This window comes from Terrapene carolina, unplaced genomic scaffold (genome assembly GCF_002925995.2).
Source record: "Terrapene carolina triunguis isolate 2854851 unplaced genomic scaffold, T_m_triunguis-2.0 Scaffold93, whole genome shotgun sequence".
In the NCBI taxonomy this organism is placed as follows: Eukaryota; Metazoa; Chordata; order Testudines; family Emydidae; genus Terrapene; species Terrapene triunguis.
The window spans coordinates 22,652,702-22,672,653 of record NW_020664444.1 but is presented as its reverse complement, the minus strand read 5'-3'; the positions used below and the strand labels follow the sequence as shown (position 1 = coordinate 22,672,653).

Here is a 19,952-nt window from a genome sequence, read left to right as displayed (position 1 = left end):
ATTGCACTGGTTTGCCTTTCTTTCAGGTCTGTTTCATCTTTTCCTAGGTGGAAAAATATTATTAGAAAGGTGACGTTCTACTGAGGTCTCTACATGTTTATATTCATTAGGAGTGCAAGTCTCTTCTTTGTGGAAGTCTTGCACAAAGCTTATGCACCACTTTAAGCCTTAATAGGGACTTAAGTGGTACATAGATGGGTCTCAGCACAGGGGTGAATTTGCCTCTAGGAGAAGAAGAACAATCCCTACTCTAATCTTTATTCTAATCAAGGGGTTGGCAACTGGCGGCACGCAGGCTGATTTTTAGTGGCACGCTGCTTCCAGCCGGGGTCCCGGCTGCCATCCCCGCTCAGCCTGCTGCCGGCCTGGGGTCCCGGCCCCTAGGCAGCCAGGGTCCCAGCCGCTGGCCCCACTCAGCCTGCTGCCGGCCTGGTTGGACGGAACCTGGCCGGCAGTGGGCTGAGCGGGGCCGGCGGACCGAACCCCAGACTGGCAGCGGACTGAGCGGCTCAGCCCACTGCCGGTCTGGGGTTCCATCTGCTGCCCGTGCTGGCACACAAAACCTTTTAATGGCACGCAAAACCTTAAATTAATGAAGACTTGGCATACCACTTCTCAAAGGTTGCCGACCCCTGTTCTAATCCTTACTCTTTAGAAGTAGAACAATCGTATAGGGTCTGATTCTCCCCTGATTCACACCAATGCAACTCCATTGACTTCAGTGGAGTAACTCCTAATTCAGACTGAGGAAAGTGAGCAGAGAATAAGGCCCGTAAGATTGTACAGAGGAGGCAGCTCCTATCTAGTGAAAAGGAGGGACATAGTGCATATAAAATAGTGAGGGATAAAAGCAAACCAGTCCAGAGAATTTAAAAGCAGCAAATTACAAAGAACTCTGTGCTAAATTGTGAGCTGACAAGGACAGCAGTGTTTCTTGGTTATAGTTGATGGCAGGTGAAGGATGATGCCATGTACGGCTACCATCCATTTGGTCTCACTCCCTCTCCACACAGCCATACCCTCCTCCATAAAAGGGAGCACCAAACCCATGAAGGCGGGTGCTGTGAAGTTGGAAAGCGGGAGGTCAGATGCTGCTGTTTAGACAACTCCTCCCCCAACTAGTTCAGCCCAAGTTAGGATAATTCCTGGCCCTCCAGGCTTCTCTTCTCTCCCTCCCCCCAAATTTAGGGTATGGCCTGGCCAACAACTATGTTCCAATCCTGAATTTCTTGCAGGACTTCAGTGGGAGTTAGGGTGTGCAAAGACTCTACCCTTGATAGGCATGAAAGGGTTAATAAAGTAGAAACAGAAATAAAGTTGATTTACTATTATGGTAAAATGATTATTTAAGATTATTCTGAGATGAAAATGTTGGCTGTGGGGAGAGAGAGAAGTTGTGTGCATTTGGAATTGGATGGACATTGTACTACACTGAATTTGTTGCCATAAGCCAAATACTTGTGCCATCTACAGATTTGCCTCCTGCCTATGCTGTGTGAACTACAGCTTTCTAATTCTGCTTTGTTCTTTAGCTGAAAACTCATCAAAAGTAAATTAATGCTCTATCCCTTGACTTTTCCATGATTGTGAAAGCCCCTGAAGACAGAGTGCAAAACCAAGACATAGGTTAAAAAAAAAGTAGCCATGATCCACATGCTGTAAATGTTTTATAAATCTGTTGTCTCGTCTAAGAGGCTAGAGATGTGGTTTATACTATGTCAACACATCCAGCCATCTTGCTGATCCAGAATTTTCCACTTGGACTTCTGTCAACTCTGAAAGCAAGAAGAAAAGAGAAAACTGCTGGAAATATACACTACAAAGCCTAGCCCTCATTAGCACAAACAATTCATCAGTTTAACTTCTGGAAGCTGTTGAGACATGAAGCATCCTTTACCCAACATTCAGTGATGTCAGCAGGTACTCACCTGCTGGGTACACCTCATGAAACATGGTATACCAAATGAGCCCAGTTATGTTGCTACATACTATCAATCTGCAGGGATAAAGCCACGTTCTTGCTGCACTGGTGAAATTCCCTGGAATATAGACTGCTTGGATGCAAAAGCTCCAGAGAAGACAGAGCATTGCTAGTCAGTGAGAAACTGGGGAGAGGAAATGTCTTTTGCAGTTCATTACTGTCATATCTCTCATTAAAACAATACTGTACAGAGAACTGGTTGTGATATGATTATATCTCACTCTGATAATAGGATGAACACAGTTATAGTATGTATAGCAATATAATCATACAGCATAAGAGTAAAATTCTCCCATATGGGCATGCATTGTCAAACAGGAATTTCACATTGTTCCCCTGTTATCACATAGATTAATGGATAATGGAAGTGGTTGTATATGCTGCCAGACAGCCCTACTGCTTTGACCCCAGCCAGATCTGACTATTTTCTTGACTTTTGATATCAGTCTTGGATTTAAATACCACTTTGATGACCGTGCGATATGAGAATCTTCAGCCGATCGAGTTCTTGTTATTTCAACTCTTGCCTTCCACGATGCCCTTGCACAGATAGGAACAATCCCATTGCATTCCTGGTAATATTTCTGTTTAGTTTGTCATATATCATATATTCCCACCCATCATTGCCTTCTTGCTGAAACACATTGTTATCATATGCAAGACACTTCTCCTGATTTCTTCTGAGCTGACCCACAAATACCTTCCCTTTACAAGCCCCAGATCAAAACCAGCTGCTTTTGCTAATATAAGCTTAAATACATTTTCATTAAGTGGCCACTGCAGAACCATACAGAAGAACCAAAGGAAATAATGCACTGTTCACATCTCATGATCCCAGTGGCCTCTAGAGCCCAGGAACCTTTTCACCCCCAAAGTTACACATTCTCACAAAGATGAAGGGGTAAACTGATTCTTCTCTGTGGGCCAGTAAAACGTACAAGAATCCTAATCACTTCAGAGACCAAGAGTCGAACCAGTTTCACTTTCCTGCCCCACCAACCATTAGCCTATGTAGAGAATCATAACGAATAAGCAAAAACCTTCTGTGTTTTCTCTCAGTCCTTCCTTACTCAGCAAAACCCCCACTAAAGCAATGGAAGTTTTGCCTGAGTAAGAATCAAGCAAAAATTGAATGGGGATATCGGGATTTAGCCCAGTGCTTTTTTCCACTTTTACTAGCTCCCACTGGGCCTTCATAAACATCATATGAAAGATCTGAAGTGTGAATAGACCCAATAAGTGTCTATTTTCAAAATGGCAATTTTGTACGGGGCATAGCTACACCATACTGAGTCACCCTGTTCAGTTTAATACCAAAGTACAGTCACTACAGCTACAGGGAGAAAACTGAATTCAAATTTAGAGTCCCGCATTGTTAACAAACCTGCCAGCTAAGTTCAGATTTTAGAATGTTATCACTGTTAATGTTCTCTGGACATTGTGTAACCCACACACCTCCTGGTGTGGTGTTCTGTCCCATCTAGTGGCACCGAGACCACTTAGAGAGAGAAAATGAGTCTGCTCTACAGCCTTAGCTAACAGCCAGTTGGCTTTAAGCTCATGCGGTAGAGGCTCACGCACTAAGCTCCAGAGGTCCCTGGTTCTATCGCGCCTGCTGACGACTAGGGTCTGTCAGTGTTACAGTTGCATTCATCTGTTCTTACCTGAAATTGATTATCTCCATGGATTCTTCGGGGGTGTTCAAGAAAACTTTAAGTTCTTGTCCTTTTTTCACCTGGATTCCTCCATCAAGGCTGGTTGATGTCCTCAGTCCTGTTACCCAATTCAAGCCAGCTCTTCCCAAATTCCCCACAATTCCCATTTGGGCAGAAATCTGGATAAAAGCACTGGCAAGAGATGTAAAGAAACACAGTTCCCACTGAAAAGCACCTTCTTATTTACCAACATCACTGTCTAAGCCACAGGCTTCTTATCCTCTGTGGCACTGTACGTGTTTCATTGCTAATTTTAAAATTGGGGTGAACATTTTGTTTTTTAAAATAACTTTGAAATATTCAGACACACGCATCTTAATACAAGCCACAGCAAAAGTCTGTGTTATAACAGAGAGGTATACAAGCTGAGGAATTTAGACCTGGATTCAAATCCAAACTCCACCAGAAGAGGCAAGGGAAGTGGTTGAATCCAGTGTTTTGGTTCAGGCCCATCTCTATTTATACAGGACACAGCAAAGATCAAATAAATAATTCAAGAACAGAGCTAAAAGTCTGACAGTCAGGTAAGCTAATATAGGGCTAGATCAAGGGTAGGCAACCTATGGCACGCATGCCGCCTTCGGCACACGAGCTGATTTTCAGTGGCACTCACACTGCCCGGATGCTGACCACCGGTCCGGGGGCCTCTGCATTTTAATTTAATTTTAAATGAAGCTTCTTAAACATTTTAAAAAACCTTGTTTAGTTTACATATAACAATAGTTTAGTTATATATTATAGACTTATAGAAAGAGCTTTTCTAAAAATGTTAAAATGTATTACTGGCACGCGAAACCTTAAATTAAAGTGAATAAATGAAGACTTAGCACACCACTTCTGAAAGGTTGCCGACCCCTGGGCTAGACCCTTGTCTGCTATAATCTGGAATATAGCTCTATTGACACCATCTAGATATATTTGACCCATAATGCAATTTATTCTCATATGCAAAATTAATTCATAATACCACAGATTATGGAGTGATGCTCATCGACATAGAGGAATAAGTGGGTATACATTTTTTTAACCAGTAGCCTCAAAAAAAGGATGAAATACTTTGGTCTCCCACATTTAATTTTGGGGCAAGGATTTCTATCCATAGCTCAGAAAAAATCTTAAACCAACATCTCATCTTCAGGAAACTGCTTTGGAAAGTGGTATAGTTGTGGAAGAACAATGTGAGTACGTAAGACAAACACAGGAGGTGTGTAACTTATGAAATTGGATTCAAAACAAACCCTCCCTCCCAATATTTTGTTTTAACAGGGCTAACTGATTGGTAGGAACACAGCAAAAGAATATTCCTGCCTGAATTACTTCAATGGAATGGCCTCATACAATTAAAAAGCACTCAGACCATACCCCATCCTCCAGGTCCCATTGGAGACAAAATCATGGAGATCCCTATGAAATCCAAGGGAGAATCAGCTGTATTATATGAAAAGCAATTCGTGAGATCACCCGCCTGCAAACATTGTAAACTTGACTTAGAGGTACTATAAATGGGCTGGCTAAAAAAGCAGGGCTGGAGAAGCACAACAATAGAGAATTTAAAATGAAATGGACAGCATAAAAAACTGCTGCTTCCTGATAACATGGCAACCTATAGCACACTGCTGGTCGCTGAATAGTTCTCCGTGGATTTCCTAATTGATTGCAGGGCACATCCGCATGGAACTTGTGCCTAAAGCATCACTACATTCTCCTCACTGTCGGAAGTGTGTGGAAGTAATAAATACATGGTAACACTTTGCAGTTGTATAGCACTTTACATCCACGTGCCTTATAAAAGTGAGCTCATATTATTAATCTCATTTTACAGATGGGAAACTTAAGGAATAAAGGGTACATCTACATGGCAATAAAAGACCTGTGGTACAGCCATGGCTAGACGGCCAGCTGATGAGGGCTTGTGGCGCTTGGACTGCGGGGCTAAAAATTGCAATATAGACATTCGGTCTCAGGCTGGAGCCTAGGCTCTGAAACCCCAGAAGAAGTTTTTAGCCTTGTGAGCCCAAGTCAATTGACCTGGGCTCTGAGACTGAGTGCCACAGGGGTTTTATTGCACTGTAGACATACCCAAAAAGGCAAAATGTCCTGAGGCAGAAGCAGAACCAAGGACTCCTGATTCCCATTCACATGTTCCAGACACTAGACCATGCTGCCTCTCTTCTATTACTACAGTTCTTAAAGATGTCAACCAAGCACTTTCAAAGGTTCCTAGGATACATTTCATGATATTGGTATACAACCCAAAGTCTGTAATCACAGTATGGTTCAAAGTAATGACAGTTTAACTACAATGTACCTGAATTATGAAGAAATATAGATATTACCTACTATATAAAGCACCTTTTACCTTGGTTTGATACATCCATTTATGAAAAAATTTGATCGTTGTTTGAAATCCACATTCCCTTTGATTTTTATATTGGTTGCTGCTGATGCATTTAAAGCCAGTCTAACTTGAAAGCCTGAAATTGATGGAAAGAGCAATTCTTCGGTAGCCAGACTCAGTCTTTTATTAAACTGGACCTCTTGTCCCTATGGCAAAATAATGAAACAAAATAAAATTGCTATGAATATTATAAAGTCAGCCACAAGGATTTTTCCAGACTTTTGCTTGGGACAGAACCATCTGCTGTGTTTTCCATAGCATTTCCCCTTCTATAGCAGGTCCTTTTCATTGAGCTGGATTTGGAAATTAATGAAAAACCAGCACCAAAGCTTATCTTTGGCAAGCCGTGTGAGTGTTTAAACTAGACAAGGTATTATTTTGATCTGAAGTATGAACGTTTTTGGACAAGAACAGGGACAAGCATAATCAAGACATTAAACTAAATTTTGTTCATAGTGACACAAACACATCCCCTTCTGTTACAACCCAGAGTAGATCCCACGTATTTCCCAGTCTTAGAGGTTTCTAAAAAATATTCTGACTTGGTTCGATTTAAACAAATAATAATCCCATTCTTCACCCTCTTACATATCAGTTCAAAACTAGTTTCTCTAAGCACCCACTTTCAAACAGCAGAATGGTTCCTTTTACCTTTAGAAGCTTGACAGCCAGCTCTGCCAGGTTCAGGGAATAATGTTTCACTTGCTTCTTTATATCCTCACAGTCCAAAAAGCTGAGTTCATTTCCAAAAATCTTGATGCTCAGTTCGCATTTCAGCTCCTTCTTTTTCCCCATCCTTTCAGTAAACTGACAGAGTGGTACAGAGTTATTTAGGAGCAGGGGCTATTTACACAAAATGCCATTCAACCTCACAGCAAACACATCGCCAGTGCAGTTCAGATTATTAGCAGAGGGGATGGTGGGGCATTTGAACGCACACAAATATGACAAGCCCACATGAGCTCCTGGTTATTAGGCCTGGTGTGTCCTGTACACAGGGCCAGCTTTAGGCCGATTCGCCCGATTCCTTGGCACTCACCCCGGCGGCGGTCATCTTCGGGGGCCCCGCTCCCCTGGCCAGAGTGCCGGCTGGAGCGCGGCAAGCCCTGCGGCCCCGCTCTCCTGGCTAGAGCTCCGGATGGAGCGTGGCAGCCCCGTCGCCCCATGACCCCAGCTGGGGCGCGGCTGCCCCATGGCCCCACGACCCCGGCCGGAGCGCGGCTGCCCCATGGCCCCACGACCCCGGCCGGAGCGCGGCTGCCCCATGGCCCCACGACCCCGGCCGGAGCGCGGCAGCCCTGCGGCCCCCCCTCCCCCAGCCGGCAATCCGAAGTGCAGCCCCAGGAATCGGGCCCCGCACTTGCTAAAGCCGGCCCTGCCTGTACAGCATTCCACACACCAAGGATCAGCTACTTTCAGCCAGGAGCAGAAGTGATAGATGCTCCCAACTGAACATATTCAAGATGGGTGAATGACAGGGCTCCTGAAATGCTGAACACTGCTGTGCCAGAGACAGATATGGCTTTGGGGAAACAAAACCGCCAACCCCCCTGGAATAATCATGGGCACCAGGTTTGTATAATTTTTGGCGGTGCCCAGAACGGGTCCAAGCAGAGCCGTCCCATCCATAGGACGCACCGGGGCATCTGCCCCGGGCCCAGCACTTTGGGGGCCCCCACGATTCAGGGGAATGCGGGGTCCAGGGCGGCCTGGGGAATTAGCGGGAAACCTGGCGCTGGCAGCAGCGAGTGACATGGCCCCATCCTGGCCTGCTCCACTCTGCCCCGCCGGCTCCTGGCGTTGCTCGGGGGAGGGGGCGGAAGCCGGAAAGGGGTGGGGCAGGGGTTTGGGGGAAGGGGTGGAATGGGGGTGTGGAGGGGGCAAAGCAGGGGTGGGAAGAGGCAGGATGGAGGCTTGGGGGAGGGGCAGAGCAGTGCGCAGAGGGCTGGGGCAAGGTTGCTCACTGCTGCTGGGGCCAGGCCCCCCGCTAACCCTCCAGGCCACCCTGGACCCCACGTCCCCCTGAAGTGCAGGGCCCCCCAAAGCGCCAGGCCCAGGGTGGTTGCCCCAGTCCATCCTCTGAAAATATAAGCCCAAACATTGGTGGAGCACAGGCACAACGGGCCCATATAAATCGCCGCCTATGGGAATAATAATCTTTGACTCTTGCTGTGAGTGGAACTCACCCATCCTGTGGGTGCCATGTTTGCCTCCAGATGTCACTAGCCTTCACTGACTGCCACCGCGATTTCAAACCCTTCAAAGCAAAGCCTCTCCCCCTGACTACAATGTTGAGGAAGTGGCAGAGGTGGACATATTGGAGTCATGTGGCTCCTAACTGCTGTGAAAATCTGTTTGGCTATTTCTCCATATGCCCCTATATAATAATTTTAGTAAAACTGGTTGAATTTTTTTTTAAATTTTCAAATTTCAAGTAAAATGGGGCAAATATTTTCATGAAATTTTCATGAATTATCCCCCCAATTTTTTTACCATCTTTATTTTTTAGGGGATGTATGTCCTTAAAACTTTCAACTTTAATCCATGTGATGATTTAGGGGTTCCAGCTTTACTGCTTCTGAATTGTTGATGAGTTTATGAAACCGTATCATGAAATTGCTGTGTCATGTTAAGCCTATACATATATGGATCCACCAGGGGTTAGCAGGGTCACGTCACATCTCTGCCAAACCTGAGATAATGATGGATGATCAGCACTCAGTGATTGTCTAGTCAAAGTAAGACACTTTGGGAACAATGGGTTTGCTCTAGCTGGGAGAAGACACTCTCTCCTCTTGCTCTGGTTTGGGAGCAGTGGGAAGTTACCAAAAGGCAGAACAAAAGAAGCAGGTGACCCCAGCAGGAATCTACAAATGGACGCATGGGGGGAAGGGGAGAGTGGGGAACAGAAGACAGAGCCATTTTGCACCAGATTAAGATGAGAGAGGTTGCTGCAGGGGCAAGGCAGGTAAGGGGGCGAAGGACCCTGCCAGCCTGAGGGAACACAGATGAGCCCCCAAGGACTCCCAAGGGAAGGGTGAGCTAGTGAGGAACATTGCGTTTAGGAAGTGTTATTGTTCTCTGTGTGATCTGTGCTTGCTTGTGCTTTACGTGATTATGAATAACAGAGCATTAATGTGTTAGACTCTGAGCAAAAGTGTCTCTGAATGTTAGTTTCACAACGTCTGCGTACCGCTCAGCGAGCTGAACTGTGAACCAGAAGCTTCACGCCTTTGCGGTGGAATTCTGGGAGAGTGTTTCTTGGTGGCTACAGCTTGTTCTGGGGCCTAGGGTGGTGGGCTGAGGAGCCCCATTTCTGAGGAGTAACAAGACTGAGAGTCAGTGCCCAGGAAATGTGCCAGAGAGACCAAAAGGGAACTGTCTGCTGCAGCTTCAGAAACTTAACACACACACACACACACACACACACACACACACAGGCTTGGATTCCCCTCACAGCAGTCCTACTGGGTAGCAGGAAGAAGGTGCTTGCTAGGATAGGGTTACCATCTGTCCGGGTTTCCCCGGACATGTCCGGCTTTTGGGTCTTTAAATAGCCATCCGGGGGGAATTTGTAAAAAGCTAAAAACGTCCGGGATTTCCCCCCGGACGGCTATCTAAAGACCCAAAAGCAGCTGACAGGGCAGCCGCGCCGGATTGAGCCGCTCACTTGGGGCCGCTCCGGCAGCAAAAGCCCCTCCCCAGCTTCCCCCTCCCTCCCCTGCAGCTTCAGCACGCCGGTAGCAAAACGGGAGCAGGAGCTGTTTGTGCCGCTACACTGCTTGTGTTCCTCTTGAAACCAATGGACCAAAAAAAAAAAAAAAAAGAGAGAGAGAGAGACAGACATCAGTAGGAACAAGATTAAGCCTTAGATTATGGAGAGACAGCCCAAAGTACCACTGTCTGGGAACCAATGCTCTGAGATAATATAGCTTCTGCAAAACAGGGCATTATTCTCCACATCTTTGATTCTTGCACAGTCATTAACACCTGTGCAAAGTGATTGTAAAACACTGCCACATCCAAAGGGCAGCATTCTACATCCTTTTTATACAGGACTTCTAAGCAATTCTAGATCAGACCCAGAAACCACGTTAGAGCATCACAGTCTTTACCAGGATATGTATATTCAGTTACCTTTTTCACTAACTCACTCATCTTATTGTACTTTCCACCTGGACAGCTCTGCTTTGCGTTTCTTAACTTGGGCTTGGCACCTTTGGTCACAAGACGATGTCCACGGCTGTCTCTCTTTGAAGTCAGCTTCTTTTGTTTGGATTTTCCAGCTGCCTCCACTGGATTTTCTGACTTGGAGTTTCTTTCATCAGTATTTGTAAACAAGTATTCACTAAAAGTAGCAGAGTGTTGGCCAACCATCTTCTGCATGAGATCTTCCGCATTCTCTAACCGTACGTTAAACTAGAGGAGAATATATTTAGAAGACCACACATAGCTGGGCATAACCATATTCTATTCAGCAAATAGAAATTTAACAACCAGCATGGCTCTGGACTGGCAAAATGTAGACTTCTATAGCAACAATGAATTAGCCATATCAGGCCAAACCGTTAGTCCACTGAGTCCACTATCCTGCCTCAGGCAGTGGCCAATACTGGATGCCTCAGTAATAACTTCCATACCGCAACTATAGCCAACCATGTGATGCTTTATATTGGGGAAACATTTCTTTCTTAATCTGGCAGCAATCCATTTACACCCTGAAGCATGTATTCTGGCTACACCTAGTTGAGCATGTTACAAATAATATTGGTTGTAAAATTACACACCTCTTTTTTCTGTGCTACATAGAAACTTGAAGTGTAGTTCTGTTCAGAAATCTGACTAACATGGCATTATGAGGGTCAATATCCAATTGGTGCACATTTAATGTAAAAAGATTTTTTTTCTAACTACTCGCCCTGCAAATGGTAACCTGGAGTCTGAAAATTAAGATGAATTCTTTCCCTCATGGGCATCTTCATCAGCAATAAAGATTATGGAGGCCAAACTGCACCTTCAGTTCCAGCTGTGCAATTCCAGGTATAACCGAGGGCACAATTTAAAGACAATGAGATTGCATATGGGTCACCATTTTGTAATGACCACAACCATGAGTTGTCAGCCAGGATTGAACCTGGGGCCGTCAGCAACAAAAAGCAGTCTTGAACTAAAGGAGTAACTCGGTTGGGTTGCATCCAGCTCCCATTGAAGCCAATGAAAAGATTCCCAATGACTTCAATAGGAGCTGGATTGGGGTTTAGTTGGCAGCAGTTCTAGATTTTATCTCCAATGTGGATAGGGCACTCGTGGAAGATATGAGCTGCTTGGCTAGTCTGCTACATTAACACAGTAGAGAGAGTTATCAATTTGAACACAAATCAACCTGTTAAATTGAAGTGTTGAAAGGGCTGATTTGTGTCCAAACTTTCATAAACTCACCAGATGAATCTCATATACAACATTCATTAATCTCAAGAAAAAATATACAACTTGATGAAGAAACCATAACTGGAAACTATACCCAGAAACTATAAAGCATTTACTTCTATTTCAATACACTAGGCATTCCATGAAGAGGGAAAAAACAGAATTTACCTCCAGTAGATTTATAGCCCGCCCTAGGGTGTATATAGTCAAGTTTGTCATTGTTGATCGTGGGATGAAAGATGCAGGAGAAAAGACCAGTGCTGCCTCCACATTAGCACCTGCAGTTGCTGCAATATAAAACATCAGACATCAGGTCATTTTAAGATAAAATATTGTCATTTACTTTTCAAGTTCCAGCCTCTCTCTGGGAAATGGCAGTTTTGTCTTTTATGGAGAAGAAGAAAACATTCAGCTAACAGATGAATCCATTTATTAACCCTTTAGCATAGCAAAAACTCAATGGACACCACAGTATGCACAAACCCTAGCTCGCCTACAGGAAGGTGCACTTATGGTTTATGTCTTACATATATATACTTAAAGAGGAAGAGTTTTATAGTACATGAGCAAAAATACTAATCTGACTTTGCTTCTGAGAAACTAAAACCAAAAACAGATATGCTGGGGGGGGGAAAAGAATTTGCCTTGATCTCCTCTCAGATTAGTGTAAATCCAGTGAAGTCAACATAGGTGCTTCAAAATAAAAACAATGCAAGTGACAGGAGAAGCAGGCCCCAAGTATTTCAGAGAGAGTTCTGTTTAGTGGTATATTTGGTGCCTAGTGGTATGGGGCTTACTACTGATATGTAGGAAGATAAGAGTTCAGAGGTGAACTCAGGGAACCTCCTCCCCAAGTCAGCTTATAACACGGAGGAAGCTCAGTTGCTAATCATATCTCCTTAGTGTCCGTGATTGCACTAGCCTGAACACCACTCTTGTTGCTGCTCTGGAGGTCCATGCCCCTCTGGAAGAGAGTGTTGTAGAGTCAAAGGAATGACTGGAAAGTACCAAAAAGTCGATTGGATTGGATTTTCCTTTCACTCACACCTGTTGTACACTGTCACATTCAATGGAGTGACCACTGATTTGCACCAACAGAAGTGAGAGCAGAATCAGGCCCCACGTTTGCATATCTGGGTTCTATTCATTCATAAAAATTAAAATATTCTGTGGGAAAGTGAGGAATAAAGGAAAAAGAAAGCCACCCAGGGATTTAAAGCATGCACATGTGGCACAAGGTCCAATTTTAAAGTGAAACATACCTGAATGGAAAGTGACATCTGAATATGAGGAATATTTCCATATCTCCCAGTCAAACTCTCTGCTGAGAATGTCATCAGGAAGAGAATCTCTAAGATGTTGCTTCAGTGGATCATCTGTCTCCAGGAGCTGAGAGAGGTGACTCCAAACAAAAGAACCCACTTAAATTAGACAAAGAAAGAGGCTTGTCAATCACAGAAGAGGGTTTTTTATTTTTTAATGAACTAAGCTACAGTACCAGATTCTTCACTTATTTACACCTGTGCAAATCCAGAGTCACTGCCCCAACCGCACTGGGGTTAACTCCAGTTTACACCAGTGTAACAGAAATCAAAGTCTAGACCACTAGCTAATCTCATCACTGGCAGTTATTTAAAACATCCCATTTTAATGCATCCTAGTAAAAGCCAGAGTTTGTTCTATGTTTCACTGATGGTATTTACAAACTTTCCAATTGCTGTAGTTAACTAACTAGTATTTAAAGATAACCAACCTCACTATTTGCAGTATTCAATGTTTTTTTTTTTAATAATAAGTACAGAATAGCACAAGGGAATGCACTGGATTGGAGGTAAAATAGACATGCTGCTCAGTACCAACAGCATAGCTCCAAAAATTTAGAATTATTCTGGATTTACATTAGTGTAACAGAGCAGAATCTGGCTCTCTGGCACCAAATAAACCCATAATGAAGAGGTCACTCTGTTATGTAATTACATTAAAAACTATATTAAAACAGCATTAAGGCTGCCCATGCAAACTTAATTCAGCCCCCTTGTAAGTATGCATTATGATCGGTTTTCCCCAACATCATATAGGAAGTCTATGGAAAAATCTGGAATGGAACCTTGCTCTCCTGTGTTTCAATCCAGTGCCTTAAACACAAGAGAATGGTCTCTTCTTGGAACTGCTGCTCCATTTTACTGTCCACCCTGTACTGTCTTATACAAAGATCTTGTACAACAAATAATCATATAATTAAAGGCTGCATATAATGCAGAAGGGGGTTTCAACAAGATTGCATGGGCAACCCAACACAGGCATTTCCTAAATTGTGAGTGCCTGGACTTTGCAACCCTAACATTCGTTTAATGAAGTTTTTGGCATGTAATTTCTTAAGTTATTTTAAAAAAGCAAACGTTTAAAAAATTATATCATGTGGACTTTAACCAGTGATTCTCGAACTTTTGTACTGGTGGCCCCTTTCACATAGCAAGCCTCTGAGTGCGACCCCCCCTTATAAATTAAAATCACTTTTTTATATATTTAACACCATTATAAATGCTGGAGGCAAAGCGGGGTTTAGGCTGGAGGCTGACAGCTCGTGACCCCCCACATAATAACCTCACGACCCCCTGAATGGTCCCGACCCCCAGTTTGAGAACCCCTGACTTATACTGACCTCTTACATGGGTCTTTGGCAGAGTCAGAACCCACAGCTTTTAAATCTGTAGCACAAAGCTTGATTACTTAAGCTACAAGTTACTGGCAGCAGTAGTAGGCTTTTATCTTCCAGGTGGATCACCTGCTATATGGCACATACTTTGCCAGTGGCTTCCACAAATGTTTGATAGAAAACGAGAATTTGGGGAATCAGGAATCTTGTGTTCTATCCTGGTTCTACAGTCTAGTTCAGGGATCGGCAACCTTTGGCACGCGGCCCGCCAGGGTAAGCCCCCTGGTGGGCCGGGCTGGTTTGTTTACCCGCCGCGTCCGCAGGTTTGGCCGATCACGGCTCCCACCGGCCGCGGTTCACTGTTCCAGGCTAATAGGGGCTGCGAGAAGCCGCGGCCAACACATCCCTCGGCCCTCGCTGCTTCCCGCAGTCCCCATTGGCCTGGAACAGCGAACCGCGGCCAGTGGGAGCCGCAATCGGCCGAACCTGCCGATGCGGCAGGTAAACAAACTGGCCCAGCCCACCAGGGGGCTTACCCTAGTGGGCCACAGGCCAAAGGTTGCCCATCCCAGGTCTAGTTGCTACAGACAGCATAGCCAAGCATATAGATTAGGCACATTTACTGTGGAAGGCAATTCCTGCTACTGCTGCTGAATTCTTTCTCACACCCAGAGTTCTAGCGCTGTGCCTGGGAGCACACTCCCAGTATGTGAGAGAACTCTGAGGGTATGTCTACAGTGCAATTAAAAACCCACGGCTGGTCCGTGCCAGCTGACATGGACTAGCAGGGTTCAGGCTGTTTAACTGCAGTGTAGACTTCTGGGTTTGGGGACCCTCCCATCTCACCGGGTCCTAGAGCCTGGACTCCTGCCTAAGTGCGGAAGTCTACACTGCAATTAAATAGCCCTGCAGCCTGAGCTACGTGAGTCCGAGTCAGCTGGCACGGGCCAGCCACGGGTGTCTAATTGCACAGTAGACATACCCGGAGAGTCTGGACAGTATGCTTAGTGCAGATGGAATGTACAGGGATTTTTAAACTCCAAGCCTCTAACAAGCTCTACTAAGCATGAGCAAATGGTGATTTTTCAAATCTTAAAACTTGACCAAAACTAGAGGTATTTTCATGGGGACAGCAAGAGGTCTCTTTATCCATTGGAGCATCCCCCTTGCCAAATTTCAAGTCCCTACTTCAAAGAATGGAGGCACTTGAAATTGGAGGCGTCAAAAATGATTTGAAAAAAGTAACATTGGCCACATGATCAATTATTCCCTAACCTCATTCTCGGAAATGGCAGATCCATTTTGGTGAAACTTAAAAAAAAAAAAAAAGTCAGGCTGGGACGGAGAGCAAGCACAGAAAATTCTGGAGTAAACAGTTAAAGTCTGGCAAAGTTAGAGCAATTGAAAACAGAGATTTGCAATGGAAAGTGTTAGGCAACCTTAAATACAGACATCACTACCAGCTCCACTTACGGTACCACCTAAATAAACTCACGTAATGAGTACTTTTCTCAAGGTTTACAATTCCACATGCAATTCTGTTTCCATCGTACAAGACAACTGGCAATGAAAGCTCTTTACATAAAGTAAATAAATCTGAGGCTGTTATATTTTTGGAACCCAATTTTCTAACAGGAGACTGCCAATTGCTTGCTGCACTGGCTGCAGAGATGAGTTCCCATGCTCCAGCTTCACATATAGAGTTGCAGTATTTATATGATTGTTTGGAGGGGTTGTAATGCAGCTTGATTTTTCATGTGTTTTTATTCTGAACAAGGATCCTGAAAACCAATGTGTGCTTTATGCCCTGAAAGGCATCTATTACCCATGAATCTATTATATAATTAGTGTAAATTCCACATGCTCAGAAGCCCAACAGAAAAATCAAGACAGTTTCTAGATTTTAGGGTTCTTGCCTTCAATCATTGGTGCAACCGGACAACAGTTTTCGATTTCTGTGCAGATCTGGCTCATAAATCAAAACTAATACAGATTTTGTCTTTTCCAGGTTACAGAGAAGAGGATCACTATCCGTGCTGATTCTGGACAGGGTTAAAAGCACTGGATCAAATTATAATTATTCCTTGTTGATTATGGTGAAGTTGTTTATAGAAAATCCCTCCTTCATCCCAAATCCTGGATCATCTTAAACATGTGCTGCTTTTGTATAGGAAGCTGATGAGATTCTTCACTTCTATGTAACCCAGATGCTTATCATTTTCACACTAGTTGAAATGGCTTCCCCTCTGGAAAATCTACCACATAAACAAAGGCAGTGTTTTAAACCAAGCACAATGGATTTTCTATGCAGCGTCAGTTTTCAATTCAGCATCTAATATCAGCAATCTGATTCACGTCAGGCGGCAATCAGTCATGGGTTGATCTGGAATTACTGAAATAGGCAGTATGAAGTAAAGAAAAAGACTGCAATACTGTTGCCTAGAAACTATGCATCTGAGCATATTCCAAATATTTAAAAATATCTCTCTGACTGTTTTACGTAATATCCCTTCTAATCCAGCATGTTCCCCTTCCCACACTTTTCTTCTTCTCTGGATTATTAATGTTTTGTTGTTGCTGTTGTTTGCTCCTAATTGTTTGCCAAAGTTGTCAAACTTTAGTCTCCAGAGCATTTCCAGGTGGTCTGAAGAGCTGCTTCTGTCATAACGATGAAGCATCTCTCAGTAAGTCTCGCTGCTATTTGCAGACGAGTCCAAAACACTTAAGGTTTCCATTGAATGTACGATCAACTAAATTAAAATTAATAACCCCTCTCTGTACCCTTCAGAATTGTGTTTGTCTCTGGTGTAAATTCAACCATGATTAAAGATACAGATGACACCAAAACTGATGGACAACAAATGCAAAGGATGACACCACTAGACAGCACAGTGTCCCAGAGAGAGAAGTGGAGGTGAAGCTGTAGGCAATAAGAGGGGATTCAATATTAATAAATGTGTAGTACTATACCCAGTGAACAACTAATATAAAATGGGGAGATGGGGAACATTTTAAAGGGGCACTGTGAAATACTTTGTAAACAGCTTTTATAATACCTATTACCTGAAATAATTTTCAGAAGCTTGGAAATTTATTTATTTTTTTGCTACTTTTTTCCTTCTCCATTCAGCAAACTTTATAATTAGCCATTTGTGTTTGTAATGTAATAAAACTCAGCATGGCCTGTTGTTCCTCTCTCAGGCTCTTTGATGATGTCAGTATGTGTTCATTAAATGCTGCCAGCCAGGAGAGATCACACCTGATTTTCTTTTGTGCACCACACCAAATTGTTGACAATTAAAAAAAAATTAAAACCCCAAATTCTAACAGTTTTAAAGTAGGTAACGTGGAGCTCAAACCTCATGCACCTCTAATAGAAATCAAATAAAAAAATCAAGTCTAGAAAATAACATATTTAGGTATTTTTAACATTTCAGTAGCTGTCTGCTGACCTTGGCTGGATGTCTCCTCCTGCAAAGTCTGTTGTACTTGGTTAAACAGCTCATCACTCGGACATTTCATTGCTATATAATATGAAGCAATTCTTATTTCCACGTCATCATCGGCTGCTTGATATAAACGGACTAATACAGTACGCTTGAAAAAAAAAAGATTAAGGTACTTACTCCCCTAAAAGAGTTGAGGTGCATTAATTTCTAGGTATAAGCGGCTAGCCATTGCAACAAGCATTATGAGGAAAGTAAGTTGTTTTATACAATATCAATACACACACATATATGTACAGCACAGCATCCTGTTCACAAAGTCCCAAGATGCTATACTATTACACAGATTGGGGTGGATCCATTGAGCTATAGGGGAGCATTACTATTAACATAAATGAGTTCAGGACTGGACCCCAATACAGTAATCATTAATACAGTTTTAAGTAGCAGAATTTACTAGTCCAGGACCAAATCCTCGGTTCCTTATTCAGAGCCTGATCCTGCTAACACATCTGTGTCTGAGTAATTTTTCTTCACATGGGTAGGTCTTCTTCCATATCTTACAGGTGGAAGGAAGTCATTTTGTACACCCAGTGTTTAGTTCATACAATGTCATTTATTCTTTTCTACTTAATGGTACTCCATGTGACAATTTGTTTTTACCAATGAGAATATAGTAATGAGTGGTATAACCATATAACCCAGTTATACCCTTGAACTGCACACAAAATTTCAATAGATTTCAATGAGCCTCTGTATTTGTCACAATGACAGGATCAGGCTGTGTGTCAGTATGGGAAGTAAATCAGTTAAACAAATGAGGAGGAAATGCTTTGTCTTTCTTAGTATACCTCAGAGTGTGAGTCCTCTCAAGTGTGGGAGGAAATTCCAGGTCTATCTAGCAAGACATGCTGTAGGCTAGTTTTGCCTAAGGCCTGGTGGGTATGGCTTTACATTTTCCTATGTCTACCAAATGCTGTGTCAACCATTTACTTCTCTCTAGCCAGCTAAGAATGGGAATGTCTCAGTTGTAACTAGGCTTATTCATTGCATAAAACGTCCAATACTTCACATTGCACAAAAGGAGGTTGAGGAGGAGGTTGAAAAAACAACACCACATGAGCCCCTCAGGGGCTTCACCAAGGCAAGGAAAGCCAGGCAGCTCAAGTTACCACCTTTTATCAATTTGCCAACAGTTACCACAGTGGGATGCTGAAGTTATCTAAGCATAGAGCTACAGTGATACCTGCAATATTACAATGTGGTAATTGTATTGCACTTTCATTATGTTAAAAGGGACCTTTTGCCTGCGAAAAGATCACATTTGTCAAGAAAAACATCTGAATGCTTTTTTTGCTTCTCCAGCAAGAACACAGTCCTTCCCAACCTCCCCTGCAGCAGAGAGAGTTCTGCTGGGAGATGCTTTTATACTCGGTTCTTATTTGTTTGCACACTCCAGAATTATTTCACACAGGGGCACCATTTTAGATTTTGGGGGAGGGAGACAACTTTAACCATGATTCCAAGAGCTACTTAGGCACCTGAAAACTCTAGGATTTTGGGGGGGTTTTCAGATAATAACTTAGAAATTAGCTGATAGGGCACTTTATCTAATTCCTATATATAAAAAAAGGATTAAATAAATATTAGACCCACTCAGCTCTAATACTAACATGTTCTCACATCATGTATCAAGTCACTTAAGGGACAGTGGTTAGGTTTAACATTTTAATGTATATTCTTTGTTACTAACACTTGAATACAACAATTGAAACAATTATAGAAAAATCTAGATTACTTTCTATCACTTTTTTGAAGTTCATCAAGCCTGGAATAGATCATTTAACTTTGGAAACATCCCCTACTAGGGCAAGGCCCCATGAGTTTATATTGTACCTGCTTGGGGCTTTAGAGATGTTACCTCACTACAGATAATAGACTAGAAACTAACTTTAAACAGGAGTGAAACTGACACTTTCAAGTCACTTTCACAGTGTTGCCAGGGCCGGTGCTACCATTAAGGCAAACTAGGCGGTTGACTAGAGCGCCAAGATTTGGGGGTGCCAAAAAGCAGTGCCCCCAATTTTTTTTAACAGCGTTCCTGGGCTGGGCTGCCGGCGGCGCGCTGACACGTGCAGCTCAGACTCCCTCTCCCAGCACAGCAGCCGCTCCACTTCTCCCGCCTCCCAGGCTTGCGGCGCCAATCAGCTGTTTGGCGCCGCAAGCCTGGGAGGGGAGGAGAATTAGAGTGGGGGCGGCGTGCTCAGGGAGGAGGCGGAGCAGAGGTGAGCTGGGGTGGGGAGCTGCCACACGGCTCCCCGGGGGGGGG

General features: G+C 43.6%; 1 protein-coding gene across 1 annotated transcript in view; it reads right to left on the bottom strand.

Moving 5' to 3' along the window:
- LOC112120836 overlaps positions 1 to 19,952 on the bottom strand; it is a 179,728-nt gene that overhangs the window by 105,014 nt on the left and 54,762 nt on the right. The window contains exons 13-19 of the mRNA XM_029911283.1: positions 17,630 to 17,774; positions 12,784 to 12,942; positions 11,690 to 11,808; positions 10,232 to 10,513; positions 6,746 to 6,937; positions 6,056 to 6,240; positions 3,646 to 3,828 (exon numbers count right to left, since the gene is read on the bottom strand). Of these exons, the coding sequence (XP_029767143.1) occupies positions 3,646 to 3,828; positions 6,056 to 6,240; positions 6,746 to 6,937; positions 10,232 to 10,513; positions 11,690 to 11,808; positions 12,784 to 12,942; positions 17,630 to 17,774 (1,265 nt within the window). The remainder of the gene's footprint in view (positions 1 to 3,645; positions 3,829 to 6,055; positions 6,241 to 6,745; positions 6,938 to 10,231; positions 10,514 to 11,689; positions 11,809 to 12,783; positions 12,943 to 17,629; positions 17,775 to 19,952) is intronic.